At 36.1% G+C, this 24,014-nt stretch overlaps 1 protein-coding gene across 8 annotated transcripts in view; it reads right to left on the bottom strand.

Annotated features, from left to right (window-relative positions):
- Positions 1–1,698: 1,698 nt before the first annotated feature.
- The window catches only part of MIA2 (MIA SH3 domain ER export factor 2), a 37,050-nt gene continuing 14,734 nt past the window's right edge, over positions 1,699–24,014 (bottom strand). For 5 of the 8 annotated variants that reach the window (XM_027880715.1, XM_027880719.1, XM_027880721.1 and 2 more), the window contains 19 exons: positions 23,454–23,564; positions 23,071–23,142; positions 22,535–22,639; positions 18,802–18,924; positions 18,113–18,236; positions 17,267–17,313; positions 17,000–17,090; positions 15,628–15,766; positions 13,892–13,993; positions 12,486–12,546; positions 12,136–12,171; positions 11,131–11,198; positions 10,350–10,432; positions 9,862–9,993; positions 7,835–7,987; positions 6,379–6,510; positions 3,692–3,768; positions 3,065–3,299; positions 1,699–2,264 (listed from right to left, as the gene is read on the bottom strand). In XM_027880715.1, coding sequence (XP_027736516.1) covers positions 2,113–2,264; positions 3,065–3,299; positions 3,692–3,768; positions 6,379–6,510; positions 7,835–7,987; positions 9,862–9,993; positions 10,350–10,432; positions 11,131–11,198; positions 12,136–12,171; positions 12,486–12,546; positions 13,892–13,993; positions 15,628–15,766; positions 17,000–17,090; positions 17,267–17,313; positions 18,113–18,236; positions 18,802–18,924; positions 22,535–22,639; positions 23,071–23,142; positions 23,454–23,564 — 2,043 coding nt within the window. In that variant the 3' untranslated portion in view covers positions 1,699–2,112. The other 3 variants (XM_027880716.1, XM_027880717.1, XM_027880718.1) reach the window with 3 other exon arrangements.

The following is a 24,014-nucleotide window of genomic DNA, read 5'->3' as shown; positions in this document are numbered from 1 at the left end:
GCAAATAAAATTTTGAGCTATTACTGGAGGGGGGAAAAGGTCTGAAATTAAGCCATTCTCTCTGCAGGATGATCTAATCCATGCTTGTCCTGCATTATCTTAGTCCAGCTGTCTTTTGTTTTGCCTGCAGCTTCCAGTACCATTGTGGGCAGGGTAGATGGTTTAGGTGGAGGAAGAATTGCTTTTTCAGAGTTAACTTGGTTACAAGCTAGAACAAATATTTAACTCATACAGAGAAAATACTCTATTTTCTCAGAAAAACTCCCAAAGAGTTTTTGCAACCCTTCAGGTGAGTTGGGAAAACAAAAAAAAAGGGTTATAATAGTGTTGTCAGCACAGGATTGTGCTATCCACTGGTTCTCTGAGCAGGGGTAAGGCTGTAGTTGCCAGTTCTGGTTGTTCTTTGGGCTGATGATAAGGGTAAACCCAGTAATTCCCTTTAGAATCCTGGTGAAGTCTTTCAGGCAAATTTAGAGCAACAACTAATTGGCTAAAAATGATGCAATAGTCAAAAAGAGTTAATTTGACATGGATGATGCTTTAAAATATCTGTTGTCAGAACTTGTCATTGTACAAAGGCTAATCTAAATGCCTTTGAGGGCTAAACTAGAAGGAGAAAAGAGAATAAACTGCAGGAATGAGCCATGGAAGAATTCTGCAGCTGAAAGAAGCAAAGGTGGGAATAATGGTAGGAGCAGGAGCACTGAGCTGCAAAAGAAAAAGCTCCCTCGGCAGCAATTACAAGACCGAAGCAATTACAAGAAAAGTAGGCTGGAGGTTTTTTGGTAACTTCTAATTATGGGGTGTGGTGGCTGCATTTGTATTAAAGGCTGAAACCGTGTGTTGTATGTGTGCATGCAAAGAATGGGGACTGGTGGTTGAACTGCTGCTGAGGGGGGGGATCTTGCTAAAAACAGTTTGCTTCTTTATTTATCTTAAAGGGTATTTAGCAAATGACTGCATTGAGTCCTTACGTGGTTTTCAAGTCAAAGCCAAGCTGTCAGAACAGCCAGCACAGCTTCTACCAGAACTCTTTAGATTGTACAGTTGTCAGTAGAAACAGAGCTCGGCTCTGTCTGGAACCTGGACAGCCTGTGCCCTGAGCTGCAGCTACATGCACTGTGCCTCTTGTGACAACCATTTCTGCAAGGGAAGCAGCAAATGGGAACCTCACAGGAAGGGGTGAGTGAGATAACACACCAAATGCTTTTATAGGCACACACTTACTAATGCTGCAGTTTGCCGCTTCCTTCTTGTACTTTTTAATTCTGCTTTTGTCCTGCCCAGCTTCCCAAACACTGGTGTTAAAATCTGAAGCCTAATAAACTGAATTCATGTTGAGACAGTAAAAAAAAGAAAAACAGCTCTAATTTAATTTGCTGCAGACATATATCTTCAAAGGCCAGGGTCAGGGGGTGCTGGAGCATCTCATAGCTATGACTCCTTCCTCCCAGGTCATAAAAACCTCTTGTACACATCTTCAATAAAATACTACCCCACTCCAGCTTTTGAGGAGTGATGGGAGAGCTGCTCAGCATTTCCACTTCTCCTTCCCTCTCAATGTCACGGTAGGACAACTGCCACTTTGTAAGGCTCTGACAGCTGAAAGATCACCTACGAGGTCATTAACAGGAACTGCAGTGGAGCATGATGGTGATTCCTCTTCCCCTACTTCTATCACATTACCAATGACATTGCTTTCATTTTCTGCAGATTTTTATTAACAGTTTCCATTTGTTTTCACATCCTAGTTATAAAGCAGCAAGCACTACTTTTGGCATGCAGAGAGATTCCCTGTACAGGTCAACAAGGACAAAGCAGCTGACTTTTACAATACAGTTCACATGATTTAATTTTATACACCTCTGAAGAGCTTACTCAAGTTAGAAATACTTAATTTAAAATGACTATTGTACAGTGGAAATCACTTATTCACAATATTCATAGTTATTTCATTCTTTATTTACAATGTACTATCCTGAGAATTTTCTCTATTAAGCTTCAATTTGAGCAAAGTAGTTTATATATACCTAAGTAACAACAGTTACTTAACATAAGGAAAATACCATTAGGAGAGCACAGGAAGGGTTCAGCACATTCCCCAAATGACCATCAAGTCTCCTGCTGTGGTTCTGGTTGGTCTACAGCTGATGGATTTGACTGAGGTGGTTCAACTCTGTTTTCAGGAGGAGGTGGTGGAGGCAGAAATCCAGGTCGCTGAGGTGGATAGTGAGGATAAGGTCTCATTGGAAATGGATTTCTTACTGTGAAAGAATCAGAGTAGTCCAGTTATTATTAATCACAACAGTAAACACACGGCTGCTCCTCTTGCCCCACATCTTACTGCTCAGCTAGGCCTACCTCGATAGAAGTCGTGTTACGCTCTGAAGAGACAGCGGTGCCAGGAAGGAGGAGGCAAAACAATCACTTTTCTCAGTAGTTACCCACAAGAGATTTACAGCAGCAGCCAGTCACTGCCTGCTAACGGGCTGCTGCTGCCAACATCCCCTTCAGTCTGGAGCAGCCCTTGCCTGCCACACCTTACAGGTATTTTGGAAGATAAATGGCTTAGTTCTTCACAGATTGCTCAGAGAACAGCAGGAGGCAGAAGCAAACCCTGCCATCTGATACTTATGTCTTGCTCCACTAATGCAAACTCTAAGAAAAAACAGTTGGTTTTCCCTTTGCATGGACAGTAGCAAAGCTCAGAGCCAGAGGACAAAACTTTAAGATTTATAGATGATTCAACTTCTTAAGAAGAAAAGGATTAAGGTAACCAGCTACTTCTTTTCCTACACCAAAAAAAGAATCCTTTAAATGCTGAACAGGATGTGCGGGTGTATTTTTCAGCCAAAGCTAATATTTGTGAAAAATCAAGATAACCTGTTCTGAAAAAGGAAGTGTACACCACCATGAACTTTAATCAGAAAAGATGTTCCCTGTCGGCTGAATTAAGAAGTAGTATGTGCAAATAAGGATGTACATGTTCACCCAGGTAACTCACTACCTGCACAAAGCACTCATGTCCAGCAACTTGAACTAAATGTTGGTAAAAGCCACGTACTTGGCAGTGGAGGGCGTGGAAGCCCAAAGTCTCGTACTGGAAAACAGTCCCGTGGTCCATACATGCCAGCAGGAGGAGGGGGCGGAAAAGGAGGTCCTCGTCTCATGAAAGGTACTGGTGGTGCTCTAGGATCCACAGGCATCAGTGGAGGTCTGACTGGAGGGAAAGGTGGGGGCACAAACCCTGAACTGACAGCTTCACTTTCAGGTACCAGCGACTGATCAGGGAGCGAGTTCTGCAACACAGTGAAACCAGCGAAGTTAGCTGAGGGAAAGGGAATGTCTCCAGCCCCTCAGGCCCACTGTCATGTAGGCTGTGACACTAGCTAAGAGCTAAGTTCCAACACTGCCTTAGCTGCAGCATAGCAAGGCTATCTATGTGCAGTGACCATCAGCTTGACCAGTTTCATCTTTTGAGCTATAATTAATTTTCAACAGGGATTATATCAGTAATGCATCAAAATTAATTCACAAGTCAATAAGTGGTGCGATAAAAGTATACATATAATGTTAAAATTTGGACTGCACAGTGCAACACACCACAACTAATGGACTAGAGGCAAATGTTTCTAAATATTTTGCAGAAAATTAAAGCTTCTTTTAATCAAGCTTCTCTTTCACTACTTACACTAAGGTTAGAATGATCCTTCATCCCATCTCCACTTGGTTCTGTTCGTGGACTATGTTCTGAAGATGTTTGTCCATCTGTATACAAAAGTTAAATTTAAGTTATTCAGTGCTGTCTTTCTCTCCACCAATTATTTCAGTATTTTTTTTCCTGAAATCTGGACCCATAGGCAACAATAACAACAAACTGCTGTACCAAGCAACTGCTCTGCAGGCGGACTGAAAAACAACTGAGGAACACTAAGGTTTGCCTGAGTATTTTCTCCAACTTATGTACAAATTGCAGCTTTTACCAAAGTTTTTTGTGTCCAAATAAGGGGTTTTTTAGAAGTTACAAGTCCCTTTTCCTGGCAATACATCTAAACATTACTGTAGCAGTTCCACTTCCCCCTCTCTCCAACTAATAAATTATTTCTGTGGTAAGTTCCACTCTGGGAATGGCTGCACCATGATATAGTCTTGGCATAGAGCTCGACACCAATCCTTTTAAAGTCTGACAAAAAACAATTCCCTCCTTGGCTGCCAGATATCAAGGAGACTTTCAGAACTACATCAGTTTTGGATGAGCACTCAGAAATTATAATAATATCTTCTCATTTGCTGTACTTGCTTTATAACTTAAGGGAAAAATATGAGCTTCAGCGTTTCTACTTTTATACTTCCCTGAGTACAAGTATTTTCAATAACAACTGGAGAAAATTATTAAAGGGAATTGTCAGAGAGTAGAATCTGACTGGATATAAATATACTAACTATATACATCACATGCACTTTCTTTAACAAACAAACCCTAAAAAAAACAACCAAACAACCCCCCAACCCTAAGATTTGAAAAATATTGCTTTTGTAACAGTTCAGCTTGAACAGACATGATTATACTAAAAAACACAAGACCAAAACAATACTTCTAAGTAGTGACAGAATTTTCATGTACAGGTTGTAGTTCTACTCCTTGGAAGCAAACAAAGCTCTTTTCTCAGTGACTAGGTAGCTCTTTTAAAAATAATCTAAATTACTTGTAATTTCAAGCAGGCCCTGCCTTTGTTGATATTGCTACTTAACCATATGAAATATTTCGAGTCCTTATGTCACAGAGAGAATATTTGTGCCTTGATACTTCGGTTCCGTAACACTTTCCATTTTAAGTCCTTGTGAAGTTGCTCACAAACTGTCAACCTTTAACTCTCCTTTCTGACAAGAAGCTTCCTGCTTCAGGTACCTCCTCAAGTGGAAAGTTTTTATAGAATTTGCCACCCCAGCTTAGGAAAATGCATATTATTTTGTTCACTTTAAACAACATTTAATAATTTTCCTGAGTTAGAGTAACTCATTCTCTCTTTAGATTTGGAGCCTGGATTTCAGTACTGTGAGACACACTGCTGTTCCAAAGTCAGATGTTATGTGCTGGATGGGCTGCTTTGTTAGCTTGGTTGTTTAATTGAAGGGGTTTTTCTATTTTTTTTTTAACAAATACCCAAATCTAGTGAAATTTGATGTGTTTAAAAAGCAACATGGAGGTTTTGCCCAAGAACTGAATACATCATTTAAAAAAAAATAATTGTTGCTTGGCAGCGGCTGAAGAAAGGGATAAAAATGGATGCAATAAGTAAGTGCAAAGACAGTGCACCTCTCTTGTCCTTCACTCAGCATCCAGGTACTAGAACAAAGACCTCAGTGGAACAGGAAGTATTAGAAAGCAGAAGTGAAACACATGGGAGGCTTGGGAAAGAGGGAAGTTGAGTAACTGTACAGGGACACAACTGTCTTCCAGTAAAGAACAATTCACTGTAACACCTGAACCTTCAACCTGAAACTAAATTGAGCATTCCCAGTTCTCACATTATGATACCAAGTAACAAAGGTTCTCTCTCCTATTGCAGACACAGTGCAACAAGGACAGGTACCTGCCTACACTCATATCAGTAACTCAATGTTGAAGTTTCTGTTGCAAGTTTAACAACTTCACCTCCCTGAGGAATCAGACACATGTGACTTACCAGGTATTACATAAGGACAAAAACTGCTTAGTAAGTTTTAAGCTCTTAAACTGTTTCAGTCACCAAAACTTTGCCTCTGAGCTTCTGGCAGTTACTAAGCGTCCCCAGCTAGAATGTACATAACTGGGCAATTCAAAACTAGTGGTACTTGGGTCAGTTAAAAGTGTGATTAAGTTGGAGGCAACTGCACTGTGAACTACAAAAAGCTGCCAGTATGGTCAACAGTTTGAAGGAAGAGACCTCAGGACCTACTACTTCCATGCACCAAGCCAGTGGATACTTGGAAAGTTTGCTGGTCTTTTCACTCTTAGTGATTCTAACTACCTAACATTACCAAATGTGGCATGGAAATGCAAGTGCAGGTTGGTGATATTTCAGTGCTTTGGTGAGCCTCACAGGAGGAGCCAAAAAAGACTCAAAGCCAATCCTGAGTGGTTAACACACAGAACAGTGAAGGTGGACCAAAAAAATACCTCATGACTACCATTCATGGAATCCCATCCACCTGACAGCAAGGAGGGCTACTGGCAATAGGGAAAGACTGCACCTTGATTAGCAGGTGCTACAATGTTTTTACACAAGGGAACGGCAGGTCTGTGGTAGCTATAAAGCTTCCTCTTGCCATGGCTTACCATGCATAGTCAGCTTACTGAGATTCTCCATTTTATAGTATCATGGAAGCAATTCCCACCTGTTTTATCAAAAGACTGCATATTGTAAGTTCGTAGTTCTGCTGGTCCTGAAAGTCTTCCAGTATTTGGAGGATTAGGGAAAAATCTTTCTTGTCTTCGAGGAGGAAAAACTGGGTCAGCGTAAGGCTCACCTATCATTGAAGAAATCACAGATCAGGTCAGTGAAGATTTATTCCTCCCATTCCATACAATTTTAGGCCAGCAAAATTCTCTTGGGTCTATGAGTCATGGTGAGCAAACAAATCTTAAATAACTCAAACACAGGAATCCCACCAAGTATGTACAATAGCTTACGTTTCTCAGGAGCTGCAAAAGAGAAAGTTTGTTAATTTTTGGTTTAACATACAGCAGAACTTTTAAAATTCTGATTGCCTACATGATAAACAGCGGGGCCTTGAAACAAAGGTTCAGCATAGCAAAAAAGATCAAAGACAAAATAAGATACTCTATGTTTTAAGCCATTCTTCGGTGAGTATGCTGTTTTCCGTTATGTTTTGTTGTGCTGTGTTTTCACCAACTTGCTGGCATCAGATCTATCAATCAATCATGCAGCTACAGGACAAACTGTATCAGTGAGATCCAAGTGCAAAGATGGGCTAAGAACACAGCACAGGTCTAGGAAACAAGATTACCTCTCTGCAGTATCCTGTTAGCAGATCACATTTGGTAAATGAGAAACTGCATCCTAAGCAGACTTTTATCATCAGGCTTTCACATATGTGTAGCAACTACAATATTGCTTGCTGCATCTAATAACTGAGGTACTTTAATCTGTGTGTGTTACCTAAATTTTAATTTTTTCTAAACTTGTAACATTTTTCCTTCCTTAGTACAGGTATACAGGAAGGTTGTCCATCCCCTCCCAAGATTTTACTTGAGAAATATCAGTAGAATTCTCTTTGACTCATTTCTGCCTTCCCTGAGTGGTAAAGCATAATAGAGATGTTTAGCTGAAGAAGTGAGAGTGAAGACTGATTTTGTTGCTGTTAATCATCAAAAAGACAGTATCAACAGGAAAATATGTGCCAAGATAGGATGACTGTACCATGGTACTCCTGTACTATTAATATACATGGGTTTTTTTTAAAAATAGTATTTTTCAACATTAGCTAGTGTTTGTTTATTAAAATAAATTAAAACTTTTTACTTCTCAGATCTCTTATTAACTATCCATCCTAGAGAGGGATGCACTAAACAAACTCCCAGTGAAATGAAACCAAGCAGCTGATTGTACCCTGCTAACACTGATATATATTAGAACAGGAGAAGTGCAAGTGAACCTCACCATTCAAGAAGCAGAAGAAAAATCCTGTTAAAAAAACCCTTCCAGTGCAGTTGCATGTGCAGGTCCAAGAAAACATTTCATGTTTTTAAGCAAAATATACTTAAATATATATATTGCAAGTCAGTAACTCCATTTTTCCATGGATGCAGTAGCTAAGCAGACTTTTATACCTGGTGGAGGCAGAATTATCCTGCGTTCTCTCTCCCAAGGAGGAGACAGGGATCCAGTATCTGATGGCGGTCTGTGGGGATCAGTTAATCTATCAGAACTCAGCTCTCCTCTTTCGCTACCAGCTTCATACATGGCAGATGGTCCTCTGGATCCTAATCAAAGTAATCAGATAGTTATTTATCCTGGTATTTTAAATCCTCTATTATGGCTTTCTTCATTAAGTCTGAAAATGGTAAAATAAATCATGAAATGCCAACACTGTCAAGATATGAGAGGCGCATGGCTCCACAGGACACTCCAGCTGTTTGACCAGTTATGTCTATTAGACGTGTTTAAAAGTTTGCAGCGAAAAAGTCTGAGTTCAGGAAGAGCACAATCTAGAGGACTGCAATGCTTTCTAAAAATCTGGTAATTTTACAAGTTTTGGTTCATTCAAATCAGAAACTAGTACCCTCATGATAAATCTTCTTCTCAGTGATAAAAACCTGATGCTTGTAAAACTAAAATTTAGCACATCAAGAGTTAATACCAGTACTATAAAATAACCACATTACATTCAACACTCTTCTGGTTCTTTCTAATTCTTTATTCAAGGAGAAACAAACAAACAAAAAAGATAAGAGGAGGTCAACACATAACTAAGTGCACCAAAAACTGTAAAAATGATTGATTTTAAATTGCAAGCTTCCTTTAAAATAGACTAGATCTGAAAAAAGACAGAAATACTGAATTCTGGTATTATTCTCTAATTCTACATGCTAAAATTCAACCTAAAATTTGAAGACATTGTGTGTCTTGTGCACTGTGAGACGAGTACTAAAACTGCTCTGTAGCTGGCATTAAACACATCATTTGTTTAAACTAAGTTACATCAATGCTCCATTGTGAACTGGGCAGCAGTTAGGCTTTTGCATGGTCTCTTCCCTTGCTGCATCCTGAAACCCAGTATTTAATCTTTATCACCAACAACAGCTGAGTCACAATTTAAAGATACACTGGACAGCTCAGTTTCACTACTGGCTCAATGGAAACACATTGTCAAGTATAATTTTGCTTGTGTGTGGTAAAGGTACAGTTGAACATCAAAGCTTTTCTGAGTCAGAAAATGAAACAACTTTTATATGCACCTGGATATGCTTTTTACATAGAATTAAAGTAAATAAACAGTCCATTCTAGTCTTTTAAAAATCAGTATTAATCACTGAAATCCTTATAGAAGAGACACTTGGACATATTTCCCATTAATTAAGTACAGCCTTCAATGAGTATAATGGTAGTAGCAAATTAAATAGCAGCTTCTTTATTACTTGTAACAGATGCTGAACTCCACTCTGGCATTTATCCACAGTTTCCATCAACATCAAAAATATGGATGAACAGTGTTTTTCTTCCCTTACAACCCATGACACCTCAGCTTGCTTTCACCTAGTCCTCAATCTCTGAATTGTACTCCTTACACAAGACCTCCCTGGTCCCTTTTATCACTAGGGAGGAAACGCTCTCCACATATGATGACTGCCTCAAATTTAGAACAAAGGGAAGGGAAACAATTTACTGAATCAGTAACTTTCCAGTATCACTACCCCCAATACAATTGCCTCATGTTTTTGATAACAGTCTCTTAGTGATTGTAGACCAGTGAGATGGAAGTGGCAGTATTCTTTCTTCAGATAACTAATTGACTCTTGTTTACTTTAAAATCATGGTTATTTCAGCAGAACCCCATTTGTCCAAGAAATTCAAGACAACTGATTAAGTTTGGCTTTTCACTTTTCTTAATTTATGCTTCTGAAGTGAATCCATTGACCAGCCCTCCAGTAACAACTAGATTTTCTGTTGTACTGTTACACATTAAACAGCTTTAGAAGTAAGCTGAAAAACAGGAAGAGTTTGTCCAATTAACTGTTTACGTTGAATTGGCTATTTTAATACTTTTTGTCACGAGCAAGAGGAAAAGGTGTGACAGGTTTATAGGAGAGGAGAGAGAAATCCAGAATAGATAAATTTTCAAGTTTAAGAATTGTACCTCTTCCTCCTCCTCCACCTGGAAGCATAGGTGAAAGCCTTAAAGGACCCTCCAATAAAGTTGGAGGGGAAAGAAAAGCTCTTGTTTCAGATGAAGGCCGGCCCATTGGTGAGGGTCCATATGGGGAATGCTCTGGAACAGTTAAAACAAAATACTCAAGTTCACAATACTTAGTTTAGCAAACTGTATAAATAACTTCTCAGGTGAAGTTAAAAACTAAATTGTGTAAGTGAAATGAAAATTGTGCTCTAATTACCATGTGTAACATATCCATAAGTCTACTCTCATCAATAGTACAAATGTTCTTAGTTTCTACAAAATACTTGACATGACCTAGAGTCACTTCTGACTCAATTATATTTAAAATGACTGGTATTTGTACATACACATGGCCAAGATAGTTTTCAAACCATTACACATGTGTGGCCTTAGGAAACAAAACTATAAACCAAAACAATTAGCCTCTATTTTACAATTCAATACTGTACCTCTGACAAATGGTCTAACTGGAACATCAAGAGCATAAGGATCTTTTTCTAAAAGTTCAAGTTTAAATTCTGCTTCAGTTAATCTGTAAATAAACAACAAATAAGTAGTAAATGAACAAGAAGTACAAAAGTGTTACCAGACTACATTGTTTACTGCTAGGCTTTCTAGTTAACTAATTAATGAAGCAAGGTATTTTATTGCCTAACTAAAAAGAAAAAAGACAAAGGATGTCAGAGAACTCTGAATTTAAAAATACTTGAAAGTATTTCTCTATACTGATGTATTTAAAATATAATTCAGAAGCTGAAGTGACAAGTTAGATGTCGCTTTCCTAGTATGACATCACTCTAACTGCATTCCAAGTATTAGTTAACTTCATACCTAGAGGTTCCTCTCAACTACCACCTCTTGATCTGTTAGCTCAGTATTAACTTCTGAGATAAGCTGTAAAATCATTGGATAACCCTGACATCTGGTTGATACTTACTTCTTTGAAACAAAAAATAAACCTCCAAAACATTTGTTTCTACTACTACATTCCGCTTCTTTCCTGAAATATTTCAGTACTTCACATAGTTCCTAAGTTCTTACTTTCTTGCATGTCATAATCACAGAAAAGCTCAAATGACTCCCTTTCTTTCAGAACTTGAATGGAACACTGTGATTTCTCTGCCCTGTTTGGGCCACAATTCATTAACCCAGATCTAAAACCATCAAATTACATAAATCCCAAACATGTTTACATGCCAAACTGTAGAAGTAGATCAGGACTGCACTTACTTTTGTCTGTTATGTGCATTTTCTTTTTTTATATCATTAAGATGTCTTTCAGCTGCTCGGGCTGTCAGCTTTGGGGGAGGACAAAAATGAGATGCTTAGATGCTGCTATTTATTGACTAAATGCTTCACAAACATGACAATTCCTAGATACAAGACATTCTATGTGAAGTGCATGGGCTGCATTTTCACAAGGTATGACTCATGTATGGACCTTCATGTACATCAGCAAATGACATTAGAAGTTCTACAACCCCAATTTTTGAGGAATAATAAGGCTTTACTGCAGGTTCTTAAAACTTCAGAAATTAAATTCTTTGGCTGTAGCTGTTTTGAAGCACACAGAAGATTTAAAGACTCACGTTCTATGTAAGAAACTTTTATTTTAAAAACACATAGTTAAAAACTCTAGAATTACGACCACAAAGCACTATAGCTTTTAGCATGATTTTATCTTAGAAACCATTCTGTGAAACTGAAGAATGTATTATTAGACAGGAATTTTAAAGTTTCCCGTTTGGAAAAAAAAAAAAAGGTAAAAATGGATTTTGTAGAAACAGTCTTAGGAAGCTGTCAGTGGAACATACTGTACTCAGAGGACATAACGTATTCTATTAGTAGATAAAAGAAGTGAAGTACATCCAGCGAAAATATCAAAATGGCATTGAAGCAAGGCCAAAAGCTTTTATTATTAGCAAAATATCACACATTTGTTATATGGTGTCATGTTCTTCCAGCGGATTTATTGCTATAACAAATAATACCCGATTATCATTCTACTGTGTTCATAGGGATCCGACTTAATTATTCCAACTATTTTATATAACAGAAGTATTTTTAACACGCTTTTGCTTATTTCTGCAAGAAATCCATATGCTTAAAAGTGATAAGTTAGAGATAATTCGACTATGTTTTCAGTAAGAAACAAAAAAAGCGATAAAGAAAGCTATTCAAACAATGAAAAATGAAGATGCACAAAGTTCAGAAAATTCAGTATTTGGAACTTACCCAATTGTCATGAGCTTTTTTCTCATGTGAAGTAATCTGTGAAAGAGAGATTCATTATTCATCTAAAAAGGAAACTTAAGATTATATGCTCTTATTAATAAATTTAACATGTGTGGATAATTTAGAATGAGACACCTAAACTTCAAATTCAACTTTTTAATAAAGTTATCTGGTGATCTCTGCAATCGTGTCACTTAAAACGAGATGACATTAAAAAGACAGAGGGGGAAGCAAAAATAAACACCCAACAAAGCCAAGCCAAATACAATATCACAAACTAAGGACAAGTGGCCTTTCAGTTGCAATAACATCCCTCCTACTTGGCACAGATGGTAAAACAAAGCACATACCTGGTTCTCGTAAGAGCGAATGGTTCTTTCTAGCTCTTCTTCAAGATCCTTTGCTCGCTCTCTGTAACAAAATGAGGATTTATGACATCGTAATAAAATGTGGTGGAAAGTACCTTTAAATACACTAAACACAATGGTAGTCACATGGTATAATTTAAGACTCTTTTATCCAAGACAGGATTGTCACATACGGTCATTAGATACACAAAAATTATAATAGCAGCAGAAATTCTAGGCCCTAGATTAGTGCAAACAGGAACGTAAACAAAAGAAAAGAACTGAAAACCTCAACATCTCACAACTTTTCGGTGGTTTGCAATGCTTCCAGTATAAAGTATATCCTTCCACGCATCTCCTAAGAGCCAGCCTCTCCCAGCTCAGCACAGGTAACAGTGTCGCTGGAGCACCAGGATGCCACAGGCTACCCCAGCCAGTCCTGAGGGGCACTTGCACTAGAATTATTTCAAGACCACTGTCAGTATGATGCCACCTTTGCTGCCAGCTACCCTGTGCACAGCCTCTCTAGGTTCTACACTCTCTCAGGAGGTGGGCCAAAGACACATTCATTGCTTAATTATACTCCATTTCCAGTATTATTATTCCCTTTAAAATCAAGATGTCTACAAAGTTCATGTTCTGAGAAAATCAAGAAGGGTGAATTCTGTCTTCCTGTATGAATACTGAAGAATGTCTATAAGCACTTTACATTCTAGAGAAAGAATTAATCTAATTAACTCTTCAGGAAGCATTATTGATCACTATTGTTCAGTTAGAGCTGATACTCCCAAAACATTGAAGTAAGATGGCAAATATACATTACATATTGAAACATTATACCATAGTTTGAGAAAATGCAGCAAGAAACCAGAGGTATTGTGGTGTAACACAAAACAGAGTAAAGCAGTAAAAAAGAAGTAGAGAATATATTCCCCCATCACAATATTTAAGAATTTCTAAGAGAACTATTTGACAAGCTTTGAGATACCAAAATAGAATACTATAACTATATAGAATAAATGTTAGCTCTATATGAAAACTAAACATTACGTTTATTTCACATCATTCTCTTAAATTAGCATTTTTATCTCTGTTCAGTAAAGGCAATTAGATTAGAGACCCACTTCTATCACAGCATTAAAGCTAACATATCCCTACAATTGGCATTCTAATGGAAGAGAAGCTGCTAGTAATCTCCAACACCCAAATGTTTAAACAAAGCAAAAACAACATTAGTCTGTATTATTACACACAAACTAGCATGTAACATACACACACACCCCCTCACAAAGAAAGTAGAATAATAACTAGAACAAGAACATTTTCTTGTGCTGGTGTTTTTATTAATTCTCTATTGCACTTGCTTCACTTTGGAACAAGTGATTACAGCAACTAAAATCTGCAATTACCTGTAGCTGTTTAGTTCTTCAGCAGCATGATTAATTTTTTCATCTACTTTAGAAAGCTTTTCTTCCTTCTGTAAACGCTCCCTCTCTTCTACTGTCAGCTTCCTTTAAAAAAAATTCAAAATCTATGGTTAGTTTTGTTTCAAGTCAACAATTTTGAAAGCAGCCTCAAATCAAAACAAACAAACTAAACCCCAGACTACACTAATGGTCAGCGATTTGTTCTGGTTAAAACAAATTATTTTTAAAGTAATTTTCTGGAGGAAAAAAAAAAAAGGTTGTTACTAGCTGTTAAAAAAAACCAAAAAAAGTCTTTTCAGGTCCCTCTTTTTTTATGCCTTATTGGGCACTACAGGAGAGAAAACCCATGCTCCAGGCCACAGATTATGCACAAGGTCATTCAGCAGAACACACAGACGCTACCAGTGCACATAGTCCTAAATGGATAAACTGGTCGTTTTCCCATAAACACCATTCTTGGCAATCAAGCTGTCTAAATCATGGATCTTGTGAACATGATTTAAACTTGTTTTCTACTCAGTCTTCATTTCCTACTTTTCTATTTCCCCTGTTTGAACAGAGGGAGTTTTTTTAAAGATGCCTTTTTGATGCTAATAGCCTCTTTTTTGCTGCCATCTCACTGCACCGGCTTCTCCCTACTCCTTTTTGGCTTTTCTAAAATTCTTTGGTAAGCAGTGCACATTTTTTGAGCTTTACTGAAGTATTTTTAAATATCATCCACACAGTCTGCAAACATATTTCCTTTCTGACTGCTTATCATGTGTTCTTTTTAATACGTTCCTTCCCACTCCCTCCCTGCACTTTTTTAAAAATCAATTGTTAACGTAGTGGATTTCTAGGATTTGTTGCACCCACAAAGATGCTAAATATCTACACAAATATATATACAATAGAGCAGATTACTGCAACTAATACTTTCAAAAGGTCCTGCATACTGCTCAGTACAGGATGTAGTCTTGTGCTGATTCTCTTGCTGCCTTCAAGTCTACTTCTTCTCTTTGAAGAAATAATTTCTGGCTACTAAAACTGTAATTTTACCATCATGCCCTAAAATGATGCACCCTGCCCCACCCTGCCCAATACACACACAACCCTCTGAAGGTTACTACATGCCCCTAATCAACTTTTATTTCTAGTCCTGTACATACTTCTGATATCATCCTGACTGTGAGGCAGGCAGCACAGCCCTCACACTCGGTTTTTCTTGGTGAGGAAAGCCTGACTCACAGGGATTCTATGTAGCTTACTGACAAGAGCTTGCCTATGTTTTAACTCTTAGTTTTACAAATATCATCACTCCTCTGACACTACTATCTCTCTTTACTATATAAAATGTATCTCACAGTTAAAGAACCTACTGGTTTTCTTTCAGCAACTTTGACAGCTGTATTACATCACATAATAATCTAATTTTAAAAAAATAATCATGCTTTCCTACTTTACTAGCCTGATTTCATAGATTAAAAATCTGTTACTTCTTTTTTTCTGTACTTGCTTGTGGAAAAGTCCTAAAATAGTATACTACTATTTCATGGAAACAAGTTCTATAAAATTACTGTGATCAAAAGTGAACATGAAGGTGTGACAAATTGTGTCTTCACAATTCAGAAAATTCTAGGAAACCGTTCTCAAAATTTCAATAATTTTAAGTCCCCCAAATCAAAGAGTTACATTCAAATAAAAAAGCAAGCTTTGAATACAAGAAAAGGAACCAGCACCTGTGTAGTTTCATTTCATTTTCTTGATAAAGCTCAGTCATTACTTTAAGTTTCTGCTGAAGCTTTTGAACTTCACTTTCAAAACGTTCATTTTCAGACTGCAAGGAAGCTTGTTGACTTTGAAGGTTTTCTATGCGTTCTGTCAAATATAGAGATATTTAATTACATTGGGATAACATCTTTGCAATATTTTAGTGTACAAAAAGTCTGTAAAAACCTTCGATCCTATGTTGATTCAATATTAATATATTTCAATATATTAATATAATACAAAATGAGAAACCAGCAACTACACTCTCCCTGCCACACAGTGCAGCTCTGTGTGTGATCTAGTCTTTGCTCCAAACTGTATAACTTTGAAAACAATGCAATTTTGTAATTCACAATATAAATTTTCTTTTAGGACTCTTATTACTGTAATTATTTGACTAAAGAAGTAAAATTGGTACCACCACACACTCTTGTAGATTTACTCACACAAGGTCTTCCTGAATAGCCTGAAGAGTTAATTCATATTTGTCAAACTCTCTTTATCTTTACAAATTAAATTGTCAAATTTCTTTTCCTATTTACTATTCCTGTGCCTCTTTTCAAGAAACATAACAAAGTTTCAAGTAAGTTGGAGTGTTTTTATGGGACAGAGTTACAATCAATTGGGAAAACACACTAGCACAAGGACTATCTTTAAATAGTTTGTTTAAAGGACTATCAGAAACTGAAAAATACAGTCTTACAGAGCATTTCATCACCCAAGTAACAAAGTACAGTACATTCAAATGTAATAGCCACTCTGCTGACTGTGATTATAAAAGCAATAGTTAATTATAGGTTTTAATTTGAACTAGAGAGGCAGTGTTTTCATTTCATAAGGTTTAATTTTGTATGTCCTATGCAATAAAGGAAAAAACCAGACCAAGATGCTTTTAAGTTTAGTTCTCCAAATGCAGTATTTTGGAACTTTAAGAAGTACTGAACTCGCATCCATTGCAAACTAACTACAATTAAGCTACCGTTTTAATAGATCGTTTTAAAATTTAGATTACAACTCCATTGTTTCATGTCCAGAAATTATGCAAAGGAGGTATTATATATTTACTGGCATCTCTTTGCCCATGTATTTAAAATCCTATAACTTAATAACTACAAAATATTCAAATACAGTACAAGAAATCTGCAACTTCAATTGCTTTACCTCTAAAATCACATATTTAAAATAGCTAAGCAACTTATACAGAAATTTTAAAAATCAAGTAGTTATATTAATATAAAGTTAATTTAGTTTTTACTGGAAGTAATATAGCCTGTAACAGCATTTTACAAAGGCAGCATCTTGCATCTTATTAATCTTAAAGGTAAAACAACATTTGATTACCTGTAAGTTCTTCTTTGGCTTTATTTTCATCAGACAGTTTTGAATACATTTGATCTCTTTCTGCTTCCATGGTTTTTAAACAAGCATTTAACTACAATCAAAATTTAAAAAAAAAGCATTTTAAGATTACCAGAAACTTGTTGCATGCAAAAATACCTAATTAAACATTAAAAGATTCTGAACTACAATACTGGTATTAGCATATTAATTGCATATATGTCCTCTAGCTTCCCCCCTTACATTCACAAGTTCCTTCAAATCACATACCTTTGCAGCATAGATCAATTTTTTTACAGTTCGTTTTTGTTCATCATCTGATTGAAGGAATAGAATAACATGTCACTTAAAAAGCACAAAAAGGTTTGTGACAGAGCTTACTGCTATAATTTTATGTTGTTTTTATACAAAAGCAATGCCAACATACCATGACAGGCATAGCATACTTTGAGGATAAAGGAGAAAAAAAAAAAAAAAAGCAGGGGTTGGGGAGGATATGCCTGTATTATAGCGCTTTTTTTGCCCATCAATCACTGCTCAGATTGCTCATGTTAAAACTGTTAAGTTTTACAGGGATGTGCCCTATGGTACAGTAAGTACCAACACAAAAAGAAGTTGCAGCAAGCAATAAGAGGAAGAAGGGCTCTTATGGGCTGCTATTTAAGGGGACCCATATCTACACTCATCCAATTGCAGTGCTACCACACTGCCTGCAACAAATAACACTGTGTAAGGACAAGGAAGTGGAAATTAGGCTCTAATGACCCCCAGTGCTGGGAGGAACTTGAAGAAGAAATGAAAGCAAAGTTTCTGCCTAAAAATGCCAGAGAATGCTTAATACTCACACAGGCTAAAATCATTCTGCAAGAGACTGAACACTGAGTCTTTGTTCTGGTCAGTGCTAGTATGTATGCCACACACTGCTAAATGGTAGGATAGGTTGTTATTCCAGAGGTGTCTAAGCATCAGTTAACTATCCAACATGAATAACAGTGGGTGAGATTTAAATATCTGACTTCCATAAAGCCAATCTTTCGGCTTTTCTGCAAGTTTGCTGGTTCTGTATTTCTAAAATATCTATTAAATATTTAAGTTGGGAAGCTTTGCAAACCATACCTAAGTGCTCTCCATTCTCTGTCTCACCCTTTGTATCTGTGTCCCAGTGACCGTCTTCAGAGTCATCATCTTCTCTTACTGCTGAACTCCAGTCCTTCATGTTCAGTATATATTGTGTCAATGACTAAGAAAAAGACCAAAAAGAACCCACAAACAATGAAACAAATATAAGCAATGAAAATGTAGTTAGCATTACAAATGCTTTTCAGGACTTCTGTCCTTCATTTAGTTCCTTTAGTAGATTAAGTGAGCCCCACATACAGGATTCTAGACGTCCAGTATTACTTTTTCTATCAAAACTTGTATCTGCAGGTCAACAGGCATGTCCTTGTGAAGAATTTTCAAATAGCCAAGCATGCATATTTTTAGCAAGGCTTGTGTAAGTAAGGTACACCCAAAAACTGTGCTCCACACTTAAAAAAACCCAACGAAACAAACTCTATCAGAATTAAAAGAGTTTTTCCTTATTTGTTGCACTGGCTTCCCAGGCTACCAGACTGCTCCACTGTGCTGCTAAGCAACCTTTTTTTTGCTTAGCAGAAAACGACATTAAAGAATGGAGACAGCAAACAAAAACCCCAAACTACTTAAGGCATATTAAGACAAGGAGATGTTGTCAGGCTTTCTTGCAAGTTGATGATTAGCATCAGTCTGAATAATTTGATTCAATGCTAAATGTCATCATTTACCTTGATTTGACTCTCTTTATTTTTCAAAACGTCTTCTACATCTGCTTTAGATGATTCAAACATCTTCATTTGTTCATTGAGTTCACTAAGTCGTTCACCCCATCCTTCAGCTTCTTGTAAAAGCTGAAAAGGGAAATACCAGATTACTGTGATTGTCTACTACAAGGAAGAATCAAGGATGAATAGTACTGAGCTTGTTATGTATATTATCTATACATAAGCAGAGTTTAAACCCCTCACCTATCAGGAAGAATTAAGAGAGAAAGACTACAAGACAAATCTCAAGAGCTGAAAATTAGGACTTCTGTGTTACTGTTCAGTTGCTTTAGCTGCTATAGCTATCCACTGTAATTAGTTGTTAGTATATTTTTAAACATGGAATTTATATGAACATAATTAAGAATCCACTCGGTTTTAAAACCTTTAAGTGAAAATAGAAATGAATATAAAATACTGATAATTTGTGTAACAATACACTGGGGAACAGACAGAAAACAGTCCTACCCCAATATGCACACACACTTCTTTAATGGTGCCTTTGTCTTTTCAGCTTGGAAGAGATCAGTGAAGTAAGTAAGGGAAAACAGAGCTTTTAAGACAGCTATTTAAATTTATGTGACTTGCAAAACTGTATTATTTCTCCTATTCTTCCCTTTATCTCTTAAAATAATTTTTAAATTTTGCTCTAAACAAGCTTCCCTGTTGGTGAAAGTCACAGCAACTGTATGTAATTAATTGTGCTTAACTAAAAAGACAGGTCGATTCCAAGGTTACATTTTGCAGACATTCCCCAGTAAAACCTAACTTCACATAAGTATTTACATCAGTAAAAGGATTAAAGCACTTAAGCACCAGCCCATTAAAAATAACCACTGCAACATCTTAACTAATTAAATCATGTCTTTATATCGTGAGAATAAAATTGAACTGATACAAATTTATGTTAAAACAAAACATGCACTACACCTTGGAGTTAAAAAAAAACAAAAAAACCTTAAGAGTCTGTCAAAAGAATAGTGCTTAAAGCTGTACAAGAGGCAATCAATGTAAAGGCAGTGAATGTACAGAAAGGATTAACTAGACTGAGCAATGAGAACATAATAGCGAGTTATATGAAAAAATAAAACCAGAAAATGGTAGTTAAACAGGGGAACTGAGGTGCAACTAGACAAGCAAGCCTGAACACTACTTCTCAGAGATAAACTAGAGGGCATGAAACAAAAGGTATGTGACTAGAATTGGTTTAACACACATTGCCTCTTGGCACACAACTGCACTTTCCAAGCAGTAAAAGCCATGTATGAATTTGCAGCATCATGTAAAGGACATATAAGGGATTAGAAAACATACAGAGACAACTACTTTTATCATTAATTGTCATCCTCAAAGGGAAGCTAAACTTTAAGAGATTCCTTCTTCATGAAGCCAAAAAGAAAACAAATTTACATGACTTATGCACCTGTAAAAATCACAATAAAGAGAAACAGCAAGGATTTGCAGTAAGTTAAAGCAATATATATTTCTAATGTTCCTGAAGGAAAAAAAACCCGAAACAACAAAGCACAGGAGTTCATTAACAGTTCCCTTGTTCAACCTAAAAGGCCCAATCCTCTCTCTGACACATCATAAACCTGAAACAGCACATCTGTTATAATGTTTAAGTTATGATGTGGCAGAAGATTATGACCCATTAGTGCAAATGGACAGAGGAAGAAAGTACTCAAGTTTCTGTGAACAAGTAACACCTTTGTTACCTTTTGAGCATAAGTGAAATTCCATCTTAAAAAAAAAAGTAAGAAAGAAAAATAAAAGAGGGATATGGATATTCTAATATAGCAGACTTACTCACATGCTTACAACCACCTCAGAAATGAGAACACAAATAAGCAAGGCAGGTATTTTCTCTTCTTTACTTATCAGGTTCCATCAACCCTTATCAGATTATTTATCCACTAAGAAGCACAACAAATTACAATATGCACAAATGTTCATCAATTACTAAAAACTGCAACAAAGCTCAGTTAACAACAAATTGTAGCAATTAATCCTAAAAGTGTAGTAATTAATCCTTAAAGAACTACCTATAGCCCAGGTTGTTTTAACTGGAAGGAATGTAAAAATAATTTTTTTTTTCATCTAGGAACATGGCAAGTAAACCCTGGGAGTTGTTTTTACTGATTTTTACCCTGGGTTTTGCTTGATATAAAATGACTGCCTGTGAAATGTAGGGTTTATTGTCAGCACTTAGTATTGTTTTTCTTTAAGTATTACTCTTCAATAAAATGAAAGAAAGAAAGAATTCCTGTCACACACACAGATAATTGGATTATTTTTGTTTAAACCCAAGGGGCAGGAGGAAAATCCCTGTCTATTAAAACTCTGTGTATTGCTTCTCAAAGTTTATTACATAAGAATGCTGTCACATTTGAAATAAAGCAATGAGACCAGACCCTTCCTCCTTACAGAAACAACAAAGATGTAGAGATTAGATAAAAAAAGACTCCTGGAAGAAAATAATTCTCAAGCAACTTCATCTCATAGTGATAACACCACAATATACCAGTTTTCTACCTGTGGCACCTAATGAATTTGTCTTCTTTTTTCATTTTTTTTTTTTTTACAACCATGTACTCCTTCCAGAACTAGAGAAAAAGCTGAAGCTTTATTGGTACCAGAGTTGTGCAGAACTGAAATATTTCTCCTGCAGAAAATATTCTATTTCCAGTAACCTTTCTTCTTCTTGAATAGATAAAGTTTGATGTTCGCAATGTTTTCACTGAGAGGACTAAAACATTCCTCACCTTTTTATAAGACTGGTAAAAAGCAACAGGCCTGTACTCCTACTCCCACTACTACTCCCTCCTCTGCAAGACATCTATCAGGTTACTCCATAGACAACAAGGAGATCATCAGTCAGTCAGGAAAATAAGAACATATCCAGTAAAAGCACAATGAACCACCCCAAACTCCAGAAACATTCCTCAGAACATTAAATACTCAGAGAAAGTATCTATTTGTTAGCAGAGGCAATTAATAGCTTCACTGTAAAACTACTTATTGCAGAGGACAACTACTGCATATGCTGAACATTTTTAAACAATCAGTATTCTTCGCTGTATCTGGCTACAGCACTGAGAAAAATAAACAGCTAAAATTTGGTAAGTAACAGTCTTTTCTGTTCCTTATCTGTGTTACTTACCTGACTTTCCATTAATACATCTACAGTAGTACTACAATAAGTTTTTCACCTGCCTTTTGCATACTCTCAGTTTCTCAATTTCTTTTATTTTCTGGATCACATAGAAGAATTTTCTCTCTGCCTCTGTAGAGGGTCCTAGCTGTGGACTTGCTCAAATATTTCTGATTTCCTCCAGGTCTCAGTCATATTATTATTAGGCTTACATTACAACATGCTCTTTTCCCACTGAACTCTATGTATGTTTCCCCACAAACTCTGACTATTAAATTGCTTTTTAAAAATTTAAATTAATTTAAATTTTTAACTTATGTAAATAAATTTTAAATTTTAAATTTAAATAAAAAACAATTTATTTTACACAAAGTTATTCCAACATAAAATCATTTTAAAAACCACGTCCTCTTCCTCATTCCATTTACTATAACACATGAGGAGTACTGACAAACTTGTGGAGGATTAGCTCCTTGGAGAAATCATATTTCTGTAGTACCATAAGACAATACATATTTCTAAGGATAATTAGGAACAACCTACCTGTTTCTCACTCTCCTGGAGATGGCTGTTTTCATCTATTGCATCTTCAAGAGATGTCTTGAGTCTCTCTGTATTAATCTGATAGACTTTTAGGGTGGACTTGGCCTAAGTGAAATAAAAAAGTATGTTTTTTAAATGTTATAAGTGAAGATATGGTCATGATGGGTCGTGATGGGTCATGATGGTATTACTGGACTTATTCTTAGGTTTTCTAGCTGTCCTGTATATGTATTCTCATATTTTCTCTATCATTTCAACAGTTTTTGCTGATTGTACTTTTGCAACACTATATATCACTGTGTAATAAGAAGACAAAGGAAAGACAAAGTGACTACTCCACAAATGCTAATCCCTATATAAAATTTAAATTTGCTCAATGAAGTCACACAGAAGTACTTACAAACTCTTAAAAACTCTTTTGGTTTATACAGCATATTATTTCTGCATCTTAAAATAAAAAAATTAAAATTGTAACTACATGGAGAATAGAGAAATAACAAAGGTTTGAAAATAGAAACTATAAAGAGTAGACATACCTCATCAATTTGTGACTGGATAGATTTTTCTTCATTCTCTAAAGACTCCACTCTCTCCTGAATCTCAGCCACCTGAAAATTATTAGTTGTCATATAGCTTCTTCCACACATCTGACTGAAAAGCTCTAGGCAACTAATAACATTATTTTAATTTTCAAACTGAGGAAATTCTACTGCCAAATCAGTAAAAAAGAATTTTTAAAGTATTTTCCTTTATGAGTATAATGGGAAAGTAATGAGTATGAGGGAAGATAAAATAAAAAATGTGGGGTTTGTTTCAAAACACACAAGGAGAATAGTTTGTCTTCTCCACAGAACATTTTTTTCTGCGGGCAATTTTTTTGAACAAATAGTAACAAAACTGGGATTCTAATTATTCTTACCAAGGTATCATTTTCTGATTGTTTAGATTTTTCTTCTTCCAGTTCTTTTTCCAAGTTTTCTATTTCCTGGTTGAGTTCCAAGTTTGACTTGTTCAGTTTTTCATGCATTTCCTAAATTAATTACATTTGAAGACAATATGCTTTAAATATGACAACAAAATATGTTTAACAAATTCCACCATATCAAGTACTCTAGAGACTCTTGCATGTTAACAAAAAGTGGAAAAATTGGGTCTACAGGATCTGACATTCAGAATGAAATAGATCTGTTTGCTTTTTTTGCCTGGATTTTATAGAGCCTAATAGGTACTTGATTCACTTATTAAGAACTTTTTTACAAATATATCCTCAGTTTGGGGGATATAAACAATGTAGCAGTAATTTTTCTTTACAAGCTCCAGTAGCCTATAAAATATAGTCTATCAATTCTAGAAACAGGAACAATTCACTTCTAAAAAACTACTTATTGTCCAATGTGCCATATGCTCTATATCAGTCACTTATAATTTACTGTTAAGAAAAACTTCTCTTAATTTAAATGCCTTGATTTTATGTAATTTT

The sequence above is a fragment of the Empidonax traillii genome, unplaced genomic scaffold, assembly GCF_003031625.1.
Source record: "Empidonax traillii isolate 1590-97213 ecotype Southwest subspecies unplaced genomic scaffold, ASM303162v1 scaffold74:size2480735, whole genome shotgun sequence".
Lineage (NCBI taxonomy): Eukaryota > Metazoa > Chordata > Aves > Passeriformes > Tyrannidae > Empidonax > Empidonax traillii.
The sequence above is the reverse complement of the archived record's forward strand: the minus strand, read 5'-3'. Positions and strand labels throughout refer to the sequence as shown.